General features: G+C 32.2%; 1 protein-coding gene across 9 annotated transcripts in view; it reads left to right on the forward strand.

Moving 5' to 3' along the window:
* Positions 1-23,131, forward strand: part of Ac3 (Adenylate cyclase 3) — a 275,553-nt gene that overhangs the window by 136,418 nt on the left and 116,004 nt on the right. For all 9 annotated transcript variants that reach the window (XM_043047153.3, XM_043047156.3, XM_043047157.3 and 6 more), the window contains 4 exons: positions 1,520-1,674; positions 14,373-14,740; positions 16,594-16,843; positions 20,673-20,822. In XM_043047153.3, coding sequence (XP_042903087.1) covers positions 1,600-1,674; positions 14,373-14,740; positions 16,594-16,843; positions 20,673-20,822 — 843 coding nt within the window. In that variant the 5' untranslated portion in view covers positions 1,520-1,599. The remainder of the gene's footprint in view (positions 1-1,519; positions 1,675-14,372; positions 14,741-16,593; positions 16,844-20,672; positions 20,823-23,131) is intronic.

The raw sequence follows: 23,131 nt of genomic DNA on the forward strand, positions 1-23,131 counted from the left end.
TCCATAATTAGAATTTCGAGAAAAGTTTTTGATTAGTTCCCTCTGTAATGACATTTTAGAGTTATTTTAGAAATCCTCATACATTTCAGAATTTTTGGGAGATTCCAGACTTAGTATTTCATTTTTATTCTCTTATATTGTGAATTAAAAGTAAATTAAAACATTATGATTGAATCAAACTACTAGGATTTCGAATTAGAAATTAAATAAAATAAAATAATAATTCATACAGCTGAGCTTTTCATGTTTATGAATTAAGAGATCTTTAGCATTAAAGTATAGGCATTAAAAAGAAATTACACTATCATAATTGGAAAAATTGACTATTTCACATATTAATTAAAAAAATATTGATCTCTATTGTCATTGTATACAGATTTAGGAAGAATGTAAATATAATTGTTTGTTAAAATTCTGTTTTAAATCAGAATTTCTCTAGTATGTATAGTTTTTCTCCAGTAAAGAATTTAAAAAACGGGAATCTCTGACAGGAAATATGTAACTTAGTTTTTCAATATATTTGGGTGAATTATTGTGTATTATTGAGTGTGAATGAATTATCTTGAGTAGTTCCCAAGAACTATGCAACTACATTAATCTAGTGTATCTCTTGTTTAATCGGCAAAAAAACGGATCACATTTAAAACTTTTGAACTATTGGAAAAAATTTTATTCTGTAACTGCAATATCTAAAAAAAGTGTCTTAATATACGCAGAGCAGTAAACTTTAACTGTAATTGAAAATTTTTATTTTGATGCAAAAATGCACTTTTTCTGGAGAAATTTATCAATCTCAATTTGTTTACTTCAATCAAGCATTTGTGTGGTCAGTTTTTATAAATTTGTCGAAAAGAAGGTTACTAATCAATATTTTGAGCACACTTTGTCTTTCGTTCATTAAAATTTGAAATTTATCTTTATTTTGTATATTATATTGTAAGGTGTATAAACAGCTTTTTCAATCCCCCAAAGTTGTACAAAAATCAGGGGATAAATTTGTACAAATGTAATAAAATCGAAACTTCGTTGATCATGAAATACCGACCATTGATGTATCAATTCATTTCTTTCAAAAACTATTTCCAATATGCAATATATATAACTGATTTTTCATTTTCTTAAATATTTTTTTTATTTCTAGAAACAATTCGAATTTTTAGAAGTAATATTTTAAATTACGTTCAGAAAAAAGCAATGAGTTAAAAAAATATAATTTATTCAGGAGTATTTAAAAAAACTATAATAAAATAAAATAAAATCCTTCAAGATATGCCATGAAACTTAATTCGCAATCAAGAGTTTTAATATGTAACATATGGAAGTAAAACACAGTTTTACTAATTTTCCACAAATTTTTAAGTAAATTTTGAGTGATAAATAATAGAAATATTCCATGTGTCCACACTAAACCCATATCCACATTTACCCCCCTACCTTTTGAGTATAATAAAAAATCTCAACACAATACTCTCAAAATATTTTATACAAGAGATAAATGAATCTTCTTTTCTCTTTTCAGGCAATTATTGGTGAGGCTAAGCGACATAAGATGCCAAAAGAAGACTACCAGTTACTCGTTATGACAAGCGTTGAGATGTCATGAAGAACAACGCGAAGGCTCATAACACCAACAAAAAGGACATGAAGCCTATTGATGAAGAAATGAACATGAAGGTATTATTTTTCCCAAACAAAACTTCAAATATAAAAAATTTATGTAGTAATTAATTGATTACTTAAAAATTTAAAGTAGTAATTGATTGATTACTTAAAACATTAATGTAGTTATTTATTGATTACTTAAAAAAATTTAGGTAGTAATTGATTGTTTACTTAAAAAATTAATGTAGTAATTGATTGATTACTTAAAGCATTAATGTAGTAATTGATTGATTACTTAAAGCATTAATGTAGTAATTGATTGATTTCTTAAAAAATTTATGTAGTTATTTATTGATTACATAAAAAAATTAATGTAGTAATTGATTTTGCTTGTAGTGCATTTGCTCAACCGGGAAATTAGATAAAATATTTCAAATAAATAGAGGATTTATGAATTTTGAATGTCCTCAGTTGGAAGCATTACAGAAAATTGCATTATGAATCTTGAAATATCGAAATATTTGCAAATCTTTTGCTCTATACCTTTTTTCATAGATTATAATTACTTTGATGAAGATTAATATATCATAAATTCATGATGAATTTAAAATTTAAATGTAAGAAAGTATTGTCACATTTTTAAATTCAATTTAAGTATTTCAAGAGCACAGAAATACATATACATAAATACACGAAACACTGATAATCAATTATCATATAAAATGAAATTTGGTTTTACGATGCTTCAAATCATCAAAGCTTTGTTCATGAAATGAAAGAATATCTTTAGTGATAATATACAGGATGAATATAAAATGCATTTGCCACCTTACGATCCTCTAACATACCAAGCAAGAAATATAATAAAGTTTTATAAAAAGGTTTTGGAATATATAAGTTTAAAATTAGTTAGGAACGATTACCCAACTCACAGTTATTGTTAAAGTAGCCGAATTTCAAAAAAAAAATTGTAATAGCAAACACAACTTTTTTCAAAAAAGCCAGATTATCAACACTTAAAATATTGTAGCTGAGTTGAAACTTTACTTCATTTGCATTCCACAACCTCATCGAAACACCTCAAAGTTCAAGTTAAAGATGGATGGGAAAAGGGCCGCGAGTAGCCTCAGATGCCCAGTAATACAGTACGAACTAGACAGGGATGATGCGAAACTAGACAGAGATGAAAAAAGCATTAAGTCGACGTGCAAGCGATTCAGTTCTACCGAACGCTCACTAGCAGCGGAGAAGGTAGCAGAAAGCATAGTGTCATGTTTCCCCTTTGTTTAAATACGCAGTATGTTGCAAGTCTTCGACTATGCCAACCGTCGCCTTTATTTGTGCATAAAATATATTCTTAAATATATTTCTATTGTAATATAGGTGTGTCGCTGCGAAAAAGTAGGTTTAGCCGCATGAAAAATTATTCAGCGCAAATAGCAAACTTTTTTCGGATTGAAATGTGAATCTAATTATAAAAAGCTTAAAAGAGAATTGGAATACTACTTTTAGCTCAAATAATGGCAACGCCAGACAGAGATTAAGAAAAACAAGAAGCAATATACTTAATCACAGTTCCTTATTCTTCTTTCTTTTTTGTCAGAGTGCATTCAGAATGCTGACTTACTCAATATATACAAAAATTTATAAAACACATTTATTTTTCGTCTCTACATAGCACTACGATATTCATGCAAAGAATATCGTTCTGGCTTTAAGTTTTTTATGTGAACATCACAATTCGATGGTATAAAGAGAGAGGTGTTGTCATTTAAGAATGATGATATTCTGTCATTATAACCGTGGTCATGTGAACTGGAAGAACGTTTTTAACAATATTCTTAAACAGATACCCTATTATACTTTTATACACAATTTTATTCCGTTCCATCAAACAATATTTGCGCCAAGGCGTCATATAATGCCAAAAGTATTTTGTATTCATCCTGCATTAGGTTGATTAAACTACGAAATGTACTGGAATAGAGGCATTTGTTTTTAAAAGCAGTTTAATGAAATTTTTAAACAAAACACACAATTTGCAGTAAAATCCGAAATCATACTAAACGTAAAAACCATTTCTTTGTAAAAAAAAAAAAAAGAGAGAGAGAGAGTGAGAAGGAGGGAGAGTAAAAAAACCAAACGCGCAGTTCTCTGTGTTCTGCTCAGGAGGCGAGATTTTGATCAACAAATACTGTCAACTGTAAAACTATCTATGTTTTTGCTGCTCGTGACACTATATTCTACAGGATGTGTAGAGTTTTTAAAAAGTGCTTAAAGGTTTTCGTTTCTTAAAAGCCCTTAAAGGTGCTTTTTTCATCGGATGTTTTTAATAAGTGCTTAATTTTCTCTTTTTTAAAATGAGATTTTTCCGTTACCATGTTGATTTTCAATACGAATTATGCAAAAAGACGCAGTTCACATTGTTCTATTCAACGTTTTCACAATTAATTCAGCCTCTATCTATTTCGGCGTATTGTCAGTCCGTAGCGTATGAAAACGCCATTCGTTTTACGTGATTCAAAATTTCATGATTTTTGACAATTGTCAAAAACAATGCTAAAAGGTTTTTTGACATGACGGTAAAAACAAGATTAAACCGTCAATTGTCAAAAACTGTCCAATCCAGCATGATTATGATATTTTTTTAAAGTGCTTAAAATATTTTTTGAGTGCTTGAAAACTGATTAAAAGGTGTTTATTTTTTGGTGTATAATTTGGCTACGCACCCTGTTCTAATTTAATTTGCACGAAAATATGTTAATTGAGTTTGCAAATGGTGATCGTTTTGAAAACATTGTTTTTCAGTTTTTTCTCGCTCAGCAGAGCAATCTGTTGAGAAATTTTGTAACAAATTTTAAGTGGGAATAAATTTTCTGATTTCTTATACCAGATGAGAGAAATTATGCTTTTCTCTCTCCTTTCCTTTTCTTTTAATTCATTTTTCAAATCTGGAGTTTCTATAAGAACGTTGTTTCCTTTCATTAGTGCATGATAGAAGTAAATTATTCCTCAAAATTCAATATAGGATCAAAACAGCAAAATAAATGTACTTTATATTGTGAAAAACTATTTCCTCTTACTTAAAATTAAACCAAAAAAGGAGACTTTTTATTAACATCCAATCATTTACATAATTTATTCGATAAAAAATAATTTTCAAAAAATCTATAAAAGAAAAAAAACTACTTAATAGACAAATTCTTAGTAAGCTTTTAAGCTCCTTCAAAAATGGTTCTCTTAACTCTATAAAAATATAGAATTTAAATAAAAAGAAAAATATCTTTTCTTTCTCCCAATTTTTGCTCCTTTTATTGACATAAATGATTAAGTTTTCCTCTTTTTTCTCCTTCAAGAAGTGGTGGTTGAAAATCGAACAACTTCAACTGCTCCAAAAATAGCGTATAATTCTTAAAAAAACTGAAATCATTTGGCATAAAAATGGTAAACATTATTTATTTTTGCTTGAATGTTTATTTATGAATCATAACAAACAAACTATTTTCCTGTTTTATTGTTTCTTGAAGAAATTTAGAAAATAAAATTCCGAATAAATCTGCATAAAAATTGCTTTTTTTCAGTAAGAACATTTAATTTAAGTAAAAAAAAAACTGAAAAAATTTTTTGAAACAAACATAGTTAACAATTAGCTAGTGATTTATGAAATACATTTAATCAGTTTTAAATATAAGATACCAAAAAGTGATATCGTTAATTTAAATTGTGTAGCTTGCACATGTTCTAGCTGCCACAGCCTGGTTGTACTCTGCAAAGAGGACTTTTAGCTAAGACTTTTGTGGACGCTTAACCCGGTTGTATTCTGCAAAAAGAGCCGTCAGCTTAGACATTCGCAATCGCTTTACCTGGTTATATTCTTAAAAGAAGTTGTCAGTTAATGATATTATTAGTTGCTTAATCCCGGTTTGTTGTACTCTGCAAAGAGGTAGTCAGCTTAGACATTCGTTGTCGCTTTGCCTGATTGTATTCTGAAAAGAGATCGTCAGTTAAAGACATTCGTAGTCGCTTAGCCCGGTTGTATTCTGTAAAAGAGGTTCGACAGCTTAGACGTACGTGATCATTTATCTCTGCTGTATTCTGCTAAGAGGTAGTCAGCTTAAGACATTCAGTTGCTTAGCCCGGTTGTATACTGCAAAAAGGGACGTCAACTTGCACATTCGTGTTTACTCAACCCGATAAATAAATTTTTTCGTAATAATTTCAATTTTTTTGTTACCCATACAAGCCGCGAGGCAGCGCACAATAGGTATGGAAATCCAATTTAGCAAAAAACTCAACAAGTTTGCATTAGAAATTTTTTCATGATAAAAACGTTCTTTGGCGATGATTGCTTATTAGAAGGCCAAGTTCATCGGCATCGCAAAAGGTTTTCTGAAGGACATGAAGAATTCAATGATAAGGCTCACACTTGTAGACCATCTACGACCACTGCCGACTGAAATATGACACGTCTAATTGAATTCTTAAATGGAGACCATCCTTAAGTCTTCGTTTCACAGGTAATAACATTCCAAAAAGTCCCGATCAGACTTCGAAAGATTATTAGAAACTCCACAATAATACGGAGTCTTACTCCTCCACCTTCGTCGTTACCTGCGTTCTTGGTCAAATGCTTATTGTTCTCCAGCAAATTGCTATCCCAGATTTCTTATAAAAATCAACCTCTAATTAACTTCTATGCTATCCATTAGATTACATTTTGGAGATATTGTCCAGAAAATGTATTTTTGTGGTGGACGATGGGAGAACCATTCTCATCAACATAAATCTGTATCCGATATTATTTACTGGTTAAAATATAGTTTCAAAATGATGATCTTTCAAAATCATGACCAATTGAAAATATGTTTATTTTCAGCTTAATCTTCAAAAGGTTTAGTTGAAAATCTTCATTTCGAGTTCATAAAATAACTCAGTTCATAATAACTGGCGCAGCAGTAAATATTCCGACAAGTTGTCTTTAATTTGCGGCGGCCTTCAAAAAAAAGTATTTTTGGATTAACATCTTTGAAACCAAACAGGATTTTAAAAAATGCGTTGTTTTCATTTACTTTATGGTATCATCAGAGTAACTTAGTAACCAAAAAAAATCACTCACCAAACATGGAGTTGGTAAATTTACATTGTGAAATACCTGCGGATATGCTTTTTTTCAAAATGCAAATACTCACAGTATCAAGGGACTTCAATGGCGAATTTATGCCCTCCCGAACTGGGAGTATAACCCATGAAATTAGTAACTGATGCATTCGCTTTTAGCTTACATTGCTCTCTAAGAATAGAAGGAAAAAAACATCTCAACCTAACATGATAGCTTCCGTTCTCGCACATGTAAAATAAATTACTTTCGTTCTATAACGATTGCAGATGTTTGCATTTTTTTAGCATAGGCTGTGCGCATTTACAGAGAAAAAGGTTCATACCGCAAAAAAACAATTAAAAATTTAAAAAAATAAAATTAATGGTAACGTTAATATCACAGTGAGAATAAACGGTCTAGTTTTCTAAACAAAGAGCAGTAAATAATACCTATCTATCTCTTTCCAATTTTTAATGTATTTTTTTAATCGTTAGCCATTTTTGAGACTTCCTTCAAAGTATATTTAATTAATTAATTTAATTAGTTTGACATGGTTGCCAAAAGCGGTTACCGTTATTAATAAAAACTTTTTTTTCAAAAACATGAAAACTAAACTAATTACCTGTTCTAAAGTTTTTCTTCTAAATAACGTTAAAAATATTGCTTTAATTTAATACCTTATTAAAAATAATTTTCTGAGGAACTGCAAACAATTTTCTTTAATTAAAAATTGTAATATATTTTTAAAAAAAGAAAAACAATAAATATTAAAATTGGTAAGGATTCGCTTAAGATTTCCGAAAATAAATTTAGTCACTTAAATGCTTTAATTACAATTAGTCATAGTTATTAACCTTAACCATTTCTTTTAAACAATAATAAAACTTAATATTTGCTCTGGAGTTTCCTAAGATTAGTAAAAATAATACAATATTTTATGGTAAAATTACCGTACTGTAAGATAGGGTCATTTCTGGTAGAAAAAAAAATTTAGAATTCTGGTATTCAAAATATACGGTATTTGAATCTTTCATTTAGTAATTTTTCAGTTCAAATGGTAACGCTTTACCAGAAATTCTGGTTTTCAAAATTTTATATTACCACATATTTATAAAAAAAACTAAATATAAATTAAACCGAATAACTGGTTACCGAAGTTACCAAATGTCACCACATTTACTAAATTTTATCATATATTATAAAACCATATTTTGAAAATTATTTATGATTAAAGTACTTTGCATCAACAGTATTGAAATGTGCACTTAAAATTGTTTCAAGACCCTTCAGTGAAAAAAAAAATTTTTTTTATCTTGAAAAAATAAACCTATGAAAAACAACGACAGCATACGAATTTTCCTTCAATTAAAAATTTAAAAAGAAATAAAACGCACTACTTATAAAAAAAACTGATATTGCTAATGATTTGATAAAAAAGAAACTATCAAATCGATTAAATATGTTAGTTACCATTGCTTGTATTGATCGTTATTAATGAGAACTTATTTTAAGTCAATTCTTAAATATCTATACATAAAAAATTAGTTATCTGTTTCGAATTTTATTTAAGTATTGAAAATAATACAGCAAATTCATTAAAAAAACTGTACACTGAAAATCATTCGTGTTACCTATGAAGAAAATTTATTTTCCAATGCCCGCCTGGGGAATAACCTTTCGCCATACCGTCATTTACAGGGCAGATTTGTTGGCCACTTTTACTGGGGAACTGATATCGCTTGTTGAGATAAATTTACATTGATAAAATATAAGGGAAGCATGTGCGTTTACACATGATGTATCCAAGATACAAGCTGGGATTAACTCGAGAGAGTTAATAATTAAGTGATAAATAAATCACTATATTATAAATTACATATCTTACTTTCTTACCTAAATCAAGCAGGTAACTGAAAAGAAATAATTCAATCAAGAAAAATGAATTAAGCTATAAGATAATTACTGCCGGCACGTGGGCATAAGACCGGCGCGTGATCTAAAAAAAGATATATAGTGGAAGCTAAAAAAGAATAGTGAATCCTAGTGAAAGAGAATATTTTAGAAAAAATAACATGGCTCTAGAAAGAAAGACAGAATCAAAATTATAGACAACTTACATAATTTATTGGAGGAATCAAACAACACTAAATACAGTGGTGCAAACACCACATCTTGAAGAAAAGAATTTTACAATTCTGTAAAAGTGGTTTTAAACTTTCACAACGATGAATATGGAATTAAAACACAAGGAAAATTCCTTGCCCCTGAGTAGAAATTATTTTCTTGCCTACCACATTCAGGCAAGGACAAAAAACTCTCTCTGAAGGAATTAGGGGGGCAAGCCCCCTAATCCTCGTGAAAAACTACAAAAGAATATCACCCACACATTCTTTGTTCAAACAATCAACCTCTCCCAGCCGCAGTTGCCACACCTGAAAAACAGTTCTAGAAAAAGTCTTTCTACTTGTCTTAGGGCTCTTTTCCACTGCTCTGCTTCTCTCACAAGGTAGTTCTCACTGATTGAGATTCAAGTTAAAGGCAGTTCTCACTGATCGAAATTCATGTCACCCTTCAGGTGTAACAGGAACCATATTAGGAGGGCCAATGCTTCTTCCACAGTTAGGACAAATAATACACAGAATGGAAGAACATCCGTGCCTTGCTCGGGATTCGAACCCAGAACCTTTCTGATGTAAGGTCAGTTCCCTGACCCTTACACAGGCTGGTAGACCCTATGAAGAAAATAAATACGTAAAAATGAATACTGGACTCTTCAGTTTTATAAAACAAAAAACGCAAACATGATGAATCAAACGAGTAAAGGAAACACTTCTTTTAGTTAAGAGACATAACAAAACAAAAAAAACGACATAAGGAAAAAATTATAAAATTCAACTATTTTTTCTAAAAAAAATATCTCAAATCATTTAAATGTGTTATTTACAATTAGTTGCAGATATTTATCAAGCCTCTAATTTAATTTGCTCTGTAACTATTACAAAACAAACATTTGCTTTACAATTTATTTAAAAAAAATACTCTTAATTCGATTTTATTAAAAATATTTTCCGTCACTAAAATAATTTACCTCTAAATTATGGAAAGGAGAAAAATAAAACATAAAATCATTTATGTAAAATGAATACTAGACCTTCCAGTTTTATAAAACAATAAAAAAATTAAATATGGTTAAATATCAAACAAATGAATAACAATGACATCATAAATTATACATATTCAGATACATATACATATTCAGCAGTTGAAAAACTCTAAAAAAACGAAAACCATAAGTAGATATAAATTAATTTAAAATGATTTCTGAAAAGAAAAAAATTTGTATAAAATCTCTTAAATACCTACCTTATTTATTGTTTGCTGTTACTAATCAAAACTAATTTACTTTTAACTACAACAGAACAAATTAATTAGTTTTTCGAAGACTTTTGAAAATGTAAAAAAGAAGGAAAAAAAATAGTGCTCCAAAATCCATTTTCATTGAAAATTGTTTTTGTCAACAAAATCTTTAATATCTAAGAGAAAAAAATACATTTGAAATCATTTATATCATTTTCAAGATGAATACGTACATAAAAGGAACCTGAAGTTTTGAAACCAAATAAAAAAACTCATTATCGTTATATAAACTGCTGTTTGTAGAAAATGCAACACCATGAAAGAATCATCAGAATCAAATGAAATTTAATGCAGAAACGACTTGTACTGATACAAATAAATGATGAAATTTTCAAAACAAAAGAAACAAATTAAGCGTCCGAAATCAGTATTTGGTGCAGCCACCACGCGCTGCAATAAGTGCTGCTATACGACGTGGCATGGAGTCAAACAGATGTTGAATATCTGCTTGAGGAAGAGAATTCCATATCGCTTGTATGCGCAACCAAAGTTCGTCTTTGGAAACTGCAGGACGCGGATCACGAGTGAGACGCCGACCAACCATATCCCACACGTGCTCAATAGGCGACATATCCGGCGAATAAGCAGGCCAAGGAAGAAGTTGCATGCGTTGTGCTGAACAGAAGTCTCTAACAGTTCGCGCAACATGTGGGCGTGCATTATCCTGCTGAAAGATAGCTCCAGGGATGCCTTGAAGGAAAGGAACGACTTCGGGCTGTAGCACTTCACGGACGTATCTGTTGCTATTGAGATTACCCTCAATTCGTATCAAATTGGATCGTCCATGATACGAAATCGCACCCCAGACCATAACTCCGGGTGTTCGACCACTATGTCGTTCAATAATACACTCAGGAAGGCAGCGTTGACCGGCATAACGTCTAACACGAACACGGCCATCATGGGTCCACAAATTGAAGCGTGATTCATCTGAAAAGACAACTTGGTGCCAATCAGCTCGCCAGTCTCTGTGCTCAAGAGCCCACTGCCGACGCAGCCGTCGATGATCCGCCGTGAGGGGAATCCTGTATAATGGCACCCTTGCACGCAATCCACGGCGCAGCAGACGACGACGAATTGACGAAGCCGACAATTGTACACCTGTAGCAGTAGACCAATGTGCTGCCAGCTGCCTGGAGGAAGCTGTGCGATCATTCACCGCCATGCGGAGCAGGTGTCGATCATCGCGCTCTGACGTCACCTTCTGTCGTCCAGTGCCTGTTTTTCGAGTTGTTCGGTGCTCGTCGGTCCACTGCTTCCAAACTCGCATCACTGTGGAACTGTTCCGCTGCATACGAGCTGCTATTGCGCGATAGGAAAATCCTCCTTCTCGAAGGCCGATTATCCTCCCTCGTTCAAACTCCGTAAGTTGCTTGAATTTCTTATTCTTCCGTCGTGGAGGCATACTCAGGTCTCACTAAACGTTTGCCACTAACAAATAATCATAGACTATTTTCAACGTCCCGCTACACCACTTTATTTATACGCTTTCAGCATCAATTCAGAGGGCGCTGCGCGCGCCACGCACGCGCGATGGCTCTGAAACTTTATTAATTTGCATAATATCCTATAATTGACATTTGCTGCGAATTTCATTTGATTCTGATGATTCCTTCATGGTGTTGCATTTTCTACAAACAGCAGTTTATCAAACAAATAAAAAACCATGGCATTCTAAACTTTTCTCTGATAAAAAGTTTAAAAAGATCATAAAACATAAATCTATCAAAAATAAAAATTGATGAAAATTCGCTAATGATTTCTTAAAAAAGAAAAAAAAACATCAAATCTCTTAAATACGTAATACATAATTGCTTGCCATTATTAATCTAAATTTATTTCTTTTCAAATTTTTCTTTAACTGCGGCAAAACAAACTAATTGTCTGTTTTGAAAAGTTTCAAAAACTCCAAATCCATTTTCATTAAATATATTTTTTGTCACTTTTATAATTTATCTCTAAATTAAAAAGGAGAAAAATTACGTTTAAAATCATTTGCATTATCTATTAGGTAAATATGTACATAAAACGAATACTGGACCATTCAAATAAAACAAAAAAAAAATTCAAATGACAAATTCTTGTTAAGCTTTTAAGTCTCTCTTGAGACACTATCTTCGGTCCCAGAGCCATGTTTAATTTAAAGAAGAAATCGCTTTTCTTTCTCAAAAATCCTTCTCCTCATGTTTGTCATATATGAAGCGAAATTAACGTTTTCTCCGTCTTTTCTGCTTCGGTAATTGCCATTTAAAACTGGCAGGGAGGCACCGGAAATTAAGAAAAAGAAATCTTTAGGCATTAATTATTTAAGGAAAGCAGTATTCTAAATAACGTCTGATTATAAATATATTATGGGGTATGGTGTTTTGGGGTTGAATTGGGGTATCGCTATTTATGGGGATTATTTTCGTTAATTAGGAAAGATGACGACATTTTTGAAATGAAGTGAAGCGTGGGCATTTTTTGAAGAAAAAAGATTAGATTTAAAAACTGGAGGAAAAAAAAAGTACATAAAATATCCGTTTGCTTTTTTTTCTCGGTTTAGTTGAGTTATTAATTCAGAAAAATGAAAAATAAAGCTGTTTTGCACAATTATAAAATAATTAAATGTAAAAAAAAAATTTATTCCGAACATGTAGCTTAATAATCGTGTTTACGTTATGTGACACACAGTTTCGAATTTTCGTTTTACAAATCTAATCTAAGTATGAAATTGATTTAAGCAAATTTAAAAAAAATCTTTACAATAATAAGTCAAAGTGGAAAATTTTTAAAAGCAGCTAAAAACAATTTAAATAAAAGTTAGAAATCAAAAACAAGCAAAAATAGAATTTTAAAGATATATATGTTATCAAGAACAATATAAGCCGACCGGCCTGTGTAAGGGGCAGGGAACTGCCCTTTGCATCAGAAAGATCCTGGGTTCGAATCCTGAGCAAGGCATGGATGTTTCTTTCTCTCGCTGTGTGTTCCATGCCCTTTCTCCTTTGTGTGTGAATATAACCCGCCCTATAAACGGGTTGTGTGATTGCCGTGGTGGAAGTCGAATTCCTGGCCATAGATGGCGCCACTGAAAAACGGAAACAATCACACCCCCACTGCCTAAACAGGCATACGACAAAAAAACAATATAAATTTAGAATTGCTTAATTTTAGTGCCTACGTGTTACCCTGCACTGCATAAAATTCCAGATCAAATTACGATAAAAAAGTACCGACAATCAAAACGGTATACAGTATTTAGTGTAGAATCACTGAATCACCGTAATTAAATAAATATTACAGTAAAAATTACGGTACAAAATTTTACGGTAAAATGAATTCTTCACATACAGCATTCAGAGTGCCAGTACATTTTACCAGAATTTGACCCGGAATATTTTGCATAATGGAGTTTGACAGACGGTGCCGGTGATTCATTATCTACAATAGGCATTACAATATTACTGTCTTACTCTTTGCTCAATGTTCAAAGCAATCTGTAAAAAATTAAAAAGTGGCATCCAATTAATTATAAAAGATAAGAAAATATTTTTCCGTTTTATTTTTAAAAACAACACGCTTGTCAATTGCAAAAATTACGTAAGTAATTAGATATTATTTATTTTTATAACAATAAACAGTATTTGCGATAGACATCAAAATATTTAAAAATCCCATCCATAAAAATATTTCATTTTTCTCGTCTTTTTTCATGATTCATCGAAAGTTGAGAAAAAGTATCTTGTACTTGAATTAATCTTGATGTTTTTACTAATAATTTTGTTAATAGTCAATTACCGGTACCACAAAACACAAATTCGGGAAAGGGATGTGTTTTACTACAAAATTTAACTAATTTTTTTTCATTGTGATGTCTGAGATAGATACAAAAGCTTACGATTTTGATTCACAGGAAGCAGAATCGTACCGTTGATGAGCCAACCTTCCTGAGTAGGGGTGAAGCAGAACTAAAAATCTTCCGATCCGGACCCTTCATCGTTATCTAATAACTTGTCTTTGAATTAATCTTGAGGTTATTACCTCAAGATTGGTTCAAATACAAGTATTAATTTGGATAAATACAAGTATTAATTGTCAAGATTAATTCAAATACAAGTAATAATTTGGTTGAAAGCGAATAACCGGAATCATATTTAGCATAGTACCAAAAAGCGTAATTCCGGGGAACGATTTGGTTTTACTCTTGAATTGAATTTTTTTTCCATTGAGATGTCCCCAATGCATCTAAAAGCTTGCTGACTTTGATTCACAGGAAACAAGGAAGCAGAACGGTACCGGCGATGAGCCATCCTTCCTCAGCAGAGGTGAAACCGAGCTAAAAATCGACAGATCCGGCCTTCAACGGTATCTTCCTCAATGCCTACAGTTCGCCTTTGCTGAAAAGAGCGCAGAAAGTTTGTACAGAGAGTACTACAGGATAGAAAAAAGGCGGAACACCAAAACCTTACTACTAGTCCTTGCATTGGTCGACATAGTCCTGCTTGCTACCTATGCCGTGGCCCTTCCTTTCCGGGATGCTAGTCAACTTATTGGACAAGCATCATTTCTTGCTGGAGCCCTCCTCATTCTATTTATTATATTCATAGTTGTTCGCTGTTATGCATCTGTGTTACCTTCTAAGTAAGTATTTTTAACTTATTTATTTATAAGCTGGTTTATTAATTTTGTCTCTCGGTTACAGATAAGAAATAAGTATTACGGAAAAATAAAATAAATGATCTAGTGGATGAAATTTCATTCCAAATAATATTTGTAAAAAACTCTTCGAATTTTTACATGAAGAGTGAGGGGCTGTATACCACGATGCGTAGCGTTTATAAAGAGTGCTTAAAGGTGCTTATTTTCGATTTTCGTTTTTAAAAGCCCTTAAAGGTGGTTTTTTTATAGGGCATTTTTAAAAAGTACTTAATTTACCCTTTTCGAAAATTAAATTTTTTCTCTTTACCATGTCTATTTTCTCCACGTATTATGTAAAAGCGTGCTTTTCACATTGTTCTATTCAACGTTTTCACAATTCATTCAACCACAATATATTTCGGCGTATCTGCGGTATATAGCGTATGAAAGCGCCAATCATATTACATGTTTAATGAAATACTTACAAGTTTGCATGTGCGTATACTGAGCCGAGTTCGCTGAGATTCTTGCATTCTCATGAGCAACTCTGATGCATTTTGCAAGATACTCTCAATTTCAGACTTCATTTTCCACCCTCTGATATCGAATCGAAAAAATTTCTTGATCATTTTATAATGGCTAATGTAATCAAGAAAAGAAGTCTTTGTCAGAAAGTAGTTATTTTAGCATGATCATGTACATTCTCTGAAAGTTACTTTGCATTATTTAATATATATAGTGCTTAAAAAAAATTTTGAGTACGTAAAAAGTACTTATAAGGTGCTTATTTTTTGTTGAAAGACTTGGCTATCTACCCTGTATACATTGTAGAAAGTTTTTGTGTATCTTAAAGTCGAAAATGGTAGTGACTACTTCAGACCAAGGGGGTATACAACCAAGGAGAGTTCCTGACGTAATAAAACACCGAGAATGAATATTTTTTACTCTAGTCTGTTGTGGAGTATCTGCCACGATTTTTGGTATTAATAACACAAATACAGCGTAACCTCCGAGAAAGACCACCTTATATAGCGACCTCTTCTGTTTCCGACCACTGTTGGGAGGTACGGAGTTTTTTCCATAAACTTGTGTTGAAGAAAACCTTTAAGAGAGACCATCAAAACCTCTCCCAGTGGCTGGGCAATACTTCGCACTAAATGCAGAAAAGGTAAATTTAAGGAAACATGAAAAATATAAAAGCAAAAAATTTTCACATAGCAAGTAGGTAGTTTAAAATGTATTCAAAATATGTGTCTAGGCTTTTAAATCTGCTCTTTAAGTAAGACTTTTACTTAAAGAGCTGGTTTTTATGATCTCTGAAAGAACTCAACAATCCCATATGCTGTCAGAGTGCATTAAAGACGATGCTATCAATGACTTATTTTTACAGCTGAAAGTTAAATTAGAAAAAAGAAGTTTATTTTTTTAAAAAAACTAAGCATCTCAAATAAGCATTGAGGATCGAATCCCAAGTCATTTACAATTTCAGCTCTTTGTCTTTAACCACTTAACCATTGCACCCAGGTAGGTTAAAAGGTGCTTTTTAATAAACAATTTGAGACTAACAAGCAATTTGAAGATTGGGCTTATCATGATATTTCCTCAAATCTGGCTCATAGCTTTCCCATCTCCTCTGCAGAGAAGAGGAAAAGCCCCTTTCCCCGGATTTTAAATTAATTCTTTAAAAAAAAATTTTATTCTGAACAATGTTTTTTTTTTAATAAAAAAATCCTTCACGGTGAAAACTTGCTGATAATCGTATAAACTTATGATAGTAATTTTTAAAGTAAAGAAAGCTGTCTAATCTCGATGTTATTAAAAGGGTTTATTATTTAAAGAGATTTCTTATTTTGCAGGTTATGGGACTGTATCCCTTTTATAGCCTGGTTTATCCAACTGGGACATCTAGTCTGTGATATGTGGCTGTTCAGTGTTCCGAGGATGCCTGGAGACTCTGTGGCTTGGGCAATCCTCTACACTTACATGGTTTACCTGCTGCTGCCTCTACGGTTAAGTGTTTGTCTCATCCTCAGCATAGTGATGGCCTTTGTTCACTTGCTTCTAGTCGGCGTCCTGCCTAAACCCATCGATTTCACAGAGAATCAGGTAAAGGAGCTTGTTCATAAATGTCTTATAGTACGTGTTAATTGAGCCATGGTGGGTTCGTATCCCAGTCGATACGAATTCCACATCCGGCTTGCACCAACCACAGTGCTGACGGGAAATATCCTCAGTGGTAGACGGATCGTGGATTAGAGTTCCCTAACCGTCAGGCTAACCTAGGGAGGTTCTCGTAGTCTTCCTCTTCATGTAACGCAAATGCGGGTTAGCTCCATCAAAAAAGTCCTCCACGAAGGCAAATTTCTCCCAATACTCGATCCAGCAGTTCCCTTGTCTTCTAGATTGGGTTCAAAATTACAAGGCTACGGAGTTGAACATTAGTAGTCGTAAACCCATAATATTGGGTAGGCTGTTCATGACGGTCATAAAATAAAATAAAATAAAATAAAATTAAAATAAAATAAAATAAAATAAAATAAAATAAAATAAAATAAAATAAAATAAAATAAAATAAAATGATGGCTCTGGAGATGGAGAGTTCGCATCCAATGAGGTAATCTGGATTCGAATCCCAGCGATGACTGGTTGATACGAATTCCGAGCCCATCTCATTAGTGCAGACGCAAAAATATCTTTAGCGGTAGACGGATCATGGGTTAGAGTTCCCTTGCAGTAGGGCTAACCGTGAAAGGTTTTCGCGGTTTTCCTTACCATGTAACTCAAATGCGGACTAGTTCCGCCAAGTCCTCCACGAAAGCATTTTTCTCCCAACTTGATCCAAAACTTCTCTTCTGGTTTGGGTTCAAAATACAAGGCTATACGGTGTTGAACATTAGTAGTCGTAAACCCAAAATTGGGTGAGCTGTTCATCGATTTTTATAAAATAAAATAAATATGCGATTAGGCGGTATGAAAATGAAAGATTTATTCTGAAATCTTTCATTAAAATTTTAATATAGATTTCAGAATTTATTACTTTATTTTATATTAAATAATACATCCAGTTTACCAGGCAGATAAATTTTGCAACGTCGTGTATGAGAATATTTTTATAATATGTTTTAATTCCAATTCATCCAGGATTAGTAGTTTTAATTATTTTTGTGTTGAGTGACTTAATTTTCGAAATATTACCTTGAAGTTAATCCCTTTTTCTTTGGAAAATTGTTATAACTTTATCTTAAATGTTTGAATGTTTGAAAGAAATGTACTAAATGTAAATTAGTTCTGTCTAGACCGATTGTTATCATTATGAGAAGGAGAGAGAAAATCTTACTCAGACGCAAAGTTTATTGAAAAAAAAATTTTAATATTAAACTTCTAAAATCATTTCAAATAGAAAAATATTTAGCGATATGATACTACAAAATATTGTCTTAATGAATTTCGAAGGAATGTCTGAATCGGGAAGTATTATTAACTTCGCTCCCCATGAGAGTAAAACAATATTTTTAAAATAATATTTCGGAGAAAGATTTGGAAAAAGTAAGATTATTTCAGTTTCGAGTTTAAAATTAAAGATACTTTAAAAATCACAATAAATACAATTTATTAAATACTCTTACATTTAAATGACTCATGAATTTTAAAAATCGGTAAAAAGGGGGGGGGGAATGGAACGCGATTAAAATGTTTTCGGCATTACAGCGTTGGGAAACTAGGATTTCATCCCACCGAATTGCATATTTAGTTAAACTACCCACCAATATGTGGTACGGTAAAACAATAGAAGATACTTCAAAACAATAGATGATACTCCAAAACACTGAATATCCACTGTTGTAGCGTGTAAACCATTATCAAAATCTTTCACAAGCACTCACTAACTGATTGCATGACAAAGAATGTAACGGACTTAATTTCTATGTAGTTCTCGCACGCATGCAGCTCAACCTATTGACGGGAAGTTTGCTAAATATGCAATTTCGCCTCTCAATAAGGAGAACTGGGTCCGAATCCAATGACGGCTGGTCGATACGAATTCCGCACCTGGTTCGCACCGACCACAGTGCTGACGCAAAAATTCCTCAGTGGTAGACGGATCATGGGTTTGAGTCCCCTTGCAGTGGAGCTAACCCTGAAAGGTTTTAGTTGTTTTCCTTGCCAGGTATTTTTTTTTAAAATTTCACAATTTACAATAAATAAAAAAGTTTTTTGAATCACAGATAACTTTTAATGTATGAATTTTACTACCTTATATATGAAATAAATTCACTTATTTTGCTTGAAAACGTGATTGATAATAAAGAATACTACGTTAGTATAGTTTTATTATTACGTGTAGATTATGTGTACGAACAATAACTATCATTCATTTTTGTTTTTAAAAAAAAACATTTCTTTGTCACTAAATCTTATAAGTTGCTTTCTGTTAAGTTCTCATGTATCAGAAACGATACTTTCAGATATATGAGGCGTTCAGCGCTAAAACATCTCCTCCACACTGTTTTCATAAGTAGTCTGCGCAGATAATTTAAAAATTGACCCAGTTTTGTGCATGCAACGAACTTCTGTTATAAAAATGCCTCAAAAAGAAATTCATCTTACTTTAATATTTCATTTTGCTGACGAATATTTCTATTTGATGGATTAATATGAGGTCATTAACAAGGAAAGTTTATCAAACCAATCGTATTCATAAATTAAACAGATTTTAAGACATATATTAGTTGTCTATTTCTCTTTTTTAAGTAGATTTTCGATTAAATGACTATTGTGGTCTTATTGGACTACTTTTAAGAAATCCAATGGAGTCTTTCAGCTGTAGAAAGCGAGGGCTGAAGTGGTAAATATCCATAAATTGTAGTTTTCATTTGGTTTTAAGAACTTGGTTACCTATATCTTTTCGAATTTAAATACCACTAACAACTATTACATATTAAACGGCAGAAAATAATTTTTTCATTCTTAATATGTTTAACTCTGAACGTTTTAGTGCTTTACACAAGGCTAAATAACTTGAATAATTACCAAACTAGGATGTATATACTTAGTTTTTGAAATTTTCATTTTTTAAGCTTTTAATTAATTGTATTTATTAATTAATTTTGCATAAAAAGCTTATTAATTAAGCCTTTTAATTTAATTCCTTTGTGTCCCATTCTTATATGAAGTGCAAATATAGAAATAGAACAGGGATGGCGAACCAATGGCACGCGTGCCATTTCTGGCACGAGACACAATATTTTGGGCACGCCACCGATCACAATTGTTGTTACACTATGAATTATTATTACTCAAATGTTATTACACTTTGTAGCATATGTAACAATTAAATTAAATTCACAAAAACAAACAAAATAGTAAACAATTATTAATAAAAAAATGAACAATTAATGCTAAAAAAACAATAACTATAAAAACGAGCTAAAAATAAATAACTAGTAAAAAAAATAATAATAAATAAATAACAGTCCTGCTTAAACTAGCATCCTACAACTTAATATAAGTTATTTGTCATCTAATCTGCAACAACAGAAGTCATACTGATGTTACTTCAAGTTGTTTTAAGACATGGCAAAATGTTTCCTTTTTTCAATGTAAATAAAGAGTTTTGAGTTGATAGTATTTAGTATTATTATTTTCTCAATAATCACAAAGTCAAAATTATTTGAAGGCACGTCTATGACCTCATTAAACAATTTTTTAGAAAAATTGGCACGTTGGTGTATAAAGGTTAGCCACCCCTGAAATAGAATATTGGAATATTCTTCACTAAGTATAGATCAATTATTTTATGAAATGTAAAATTTGAATGATTAATTTCATGTTTGTCTAAATGTGATTTTATTTACTTCTTACTTCTCGCTTGTTTACATTTCTGTTCACTGCACACACACCTATATATATACATATTTTATTTAATTTTCTACAGCTTGGAGCAAATGTATTGCTATTCATTTGTGCAAATCTTCTTGGGATCTTATCTTATTTCTTTTTGGAAAGGCGGCAACGACGTGCTTTTCTTGAAACGCGACAAAGTTTAGAAGCCAAATTAGTACTAGAAGAAGAGTCACAAGAACAGGTAATAAACTTAGTTTGAAATTTGTACTATAATAATTATATTTAAATACATATTTATTTCTGTAGGTAGGTATTTTTATATACATTGCACTAGAGCTGCACAATGAGCTATTGGCGACAGTCTAGGAAACATCTCTGAGGATGATCCGAAAACATGCCATCACAATTTTGATACTCCGCAGAGGGTATGTCCCCCCTCCCACTTTGGTAGCCCGACAACCTGCGCGCGAAGTCGAGCACTTTACAGTAGAACAGTTTAACGAGGACTGATACCGCGCACCCGCGGTCCCAACGCAGTCTGATCAAGTGGTCCTTCATCCGCTTTCTAACTGCAGTCAGTTACGGTAGACTTTAGGCTTCGACTGGGAACAGTGTCTTTACGAACAGTCCACTGCGGGGCATGTATTTTTGCAAAACCGATACTTTTTTTTGGAATGGAATATTGTTTAACACGTTCACGCCGGGGTGACCCACTGGTGGGTCAAGCTAGATTGTCTCATCTTGGCAGCGCACCGGAGTAAAAACTGGTAACAATAAATTTCATTTTTTAGTTTTTTTCCGGGAATAATAAAAATCCACAACTACCAATTGTTTTTAACGGATGCAATTTTTATATTGAATTTGCTTCTTCGCCGTGATAAATTTCCTTACAGTGAATTGTTATTGTTGAGAATAGATTAACTCCTCCCGAATATTATCTAATATTGAAATAGTTCTTCTACCAGTATTTTCTCTTCTCCCGTACCAGTATTTTCACTTTTCCCGGCGTGAGCGTGTTAAACTATCAATGAAATGTAATTATTAAAAAATCAGTTCCTATTAAATCTTTTTATTATCTTATTTAAAAAAAATCACTCCATAATTTTAAAACCTATACTAATATATCAAATATGTTCATGGTTAATATATCATCGAAACGTGACGTGTGATGTAGTATCACTAATTAATCCTAGTATTGTTATGAAACTGGGTACCTGGACAGTGAAGCAGCCCCTATACCATCCATCATGAACTTGTTTAGGATTTGCAGTAACACGTTGTGGTCAGCTGACCTTTTGGTTGCTGAATATCACAAACTAACTTCACTTGATATAATGTTCTTCGAAGTTCCTGCCCACGAAGGGGGCATCTGACTTCTTCATCTGACTAATTAGCCCGTGGGCGACTAAGACTTTTGGCGTTAAGCAAAAGGAGGTGATTGGGTAATTGGCGGCTTATGGAACGACTAGGGAGCTAGTGAAATCTGGTGAATGATATACTCCCGAATCGAGGATCATCTTAATAGTCATTTCCTCTCCTGAGAAGTATCCATAAGTTAAGGGTAGTACATTTGAGGTAGCTGATGGTGAACTATCAGCTACCTCAACTGATGGGGGGGGGGGGCTGTTGGTACTTAAAGGAATGTATCGTAGATAAATAATTTTACTGTTGTGGTGGTATGCTCCCGAGTTGAGGATCATCTTAATAGTCATTTCCATTTCCTCAGGAGTATCCATAGCTAGTGAGTATTTCATGGTGATCTGACTGTGAGCAAAATATCATAAAAATAAAATTAGGCATGGCAATTAATTGAGATGGTCGAGGACAAGGGTGAAAGCGAGACGGAAAAGAGGAAAGGCTGGTAGTAAAACCTCTTCACTTTTAACTAGTTTTCGGGAGGAGTTAACTTATTCTTTTTAAAACTATTCAACAATATCTACTTTATCCTTGGAAAATAAGCAGTTTCATATATAGACTAAAATTATAAAAGAAATCTTGATAGTTACAGATATTTTATTTTTCTCAAGAAAAATGCTAAAAAGAAATGACTTTCGTACCAGTTTTTGCACTTTTCCGTCTTGCTATATAAGGGCTTTCAGCCATGGTCGAGGATCATATTAATAGTCATTTCCTCTTCTTGGGATCACAAACTAACGGTAACGTGAAAATCATTTATCTAAAATCTTCTATGCTCCATAGTGGTAATGAAACATGAAACAGATTCTGCCTGAAACAAAAGATGTTAGCACATTTAAAGCATTGAAATTTTAAAATTTTTTTTAAATTATTAATATTTGTTAAGTAAACGTAGCTACTAGTATGATTTGGATTTACTTTTCTGGAAAACAAAGCACCAGTGCAAAACTTGCGTTTTTTAGCCGCTATGAATGCAAAGTTTCTTCGGATCTTATTTCTTTTTGGAAAAGCGGTAATGACGTGATTTCCTGGAAGCACGGCAAAAATCAGTAGCTAATTTAGTAAGCGAAAATGAGGGACAAAAGTAGGTTATAAACTTGGATAGGAAATTATTTTTTTTACTAGAGTTGGCTA

The sequence above is a fragment of the Parasteatoda tepidariorum genome, chromosome 5, assembly GCF_982258835.1.
Source record: "Parasteatoda tepidariorum strain Cologne lab strain chromosome 5, Ptep-v5.0, whole genome shotgun sequence".
NCBI classification, from domain to species: domain Eukaryota; kingdom Metazoa; phylum Arthropoda; class Arachnida; order Araneae; family Theridiidae; genus Parasteatoda; species Parasteatoda tepidariorum.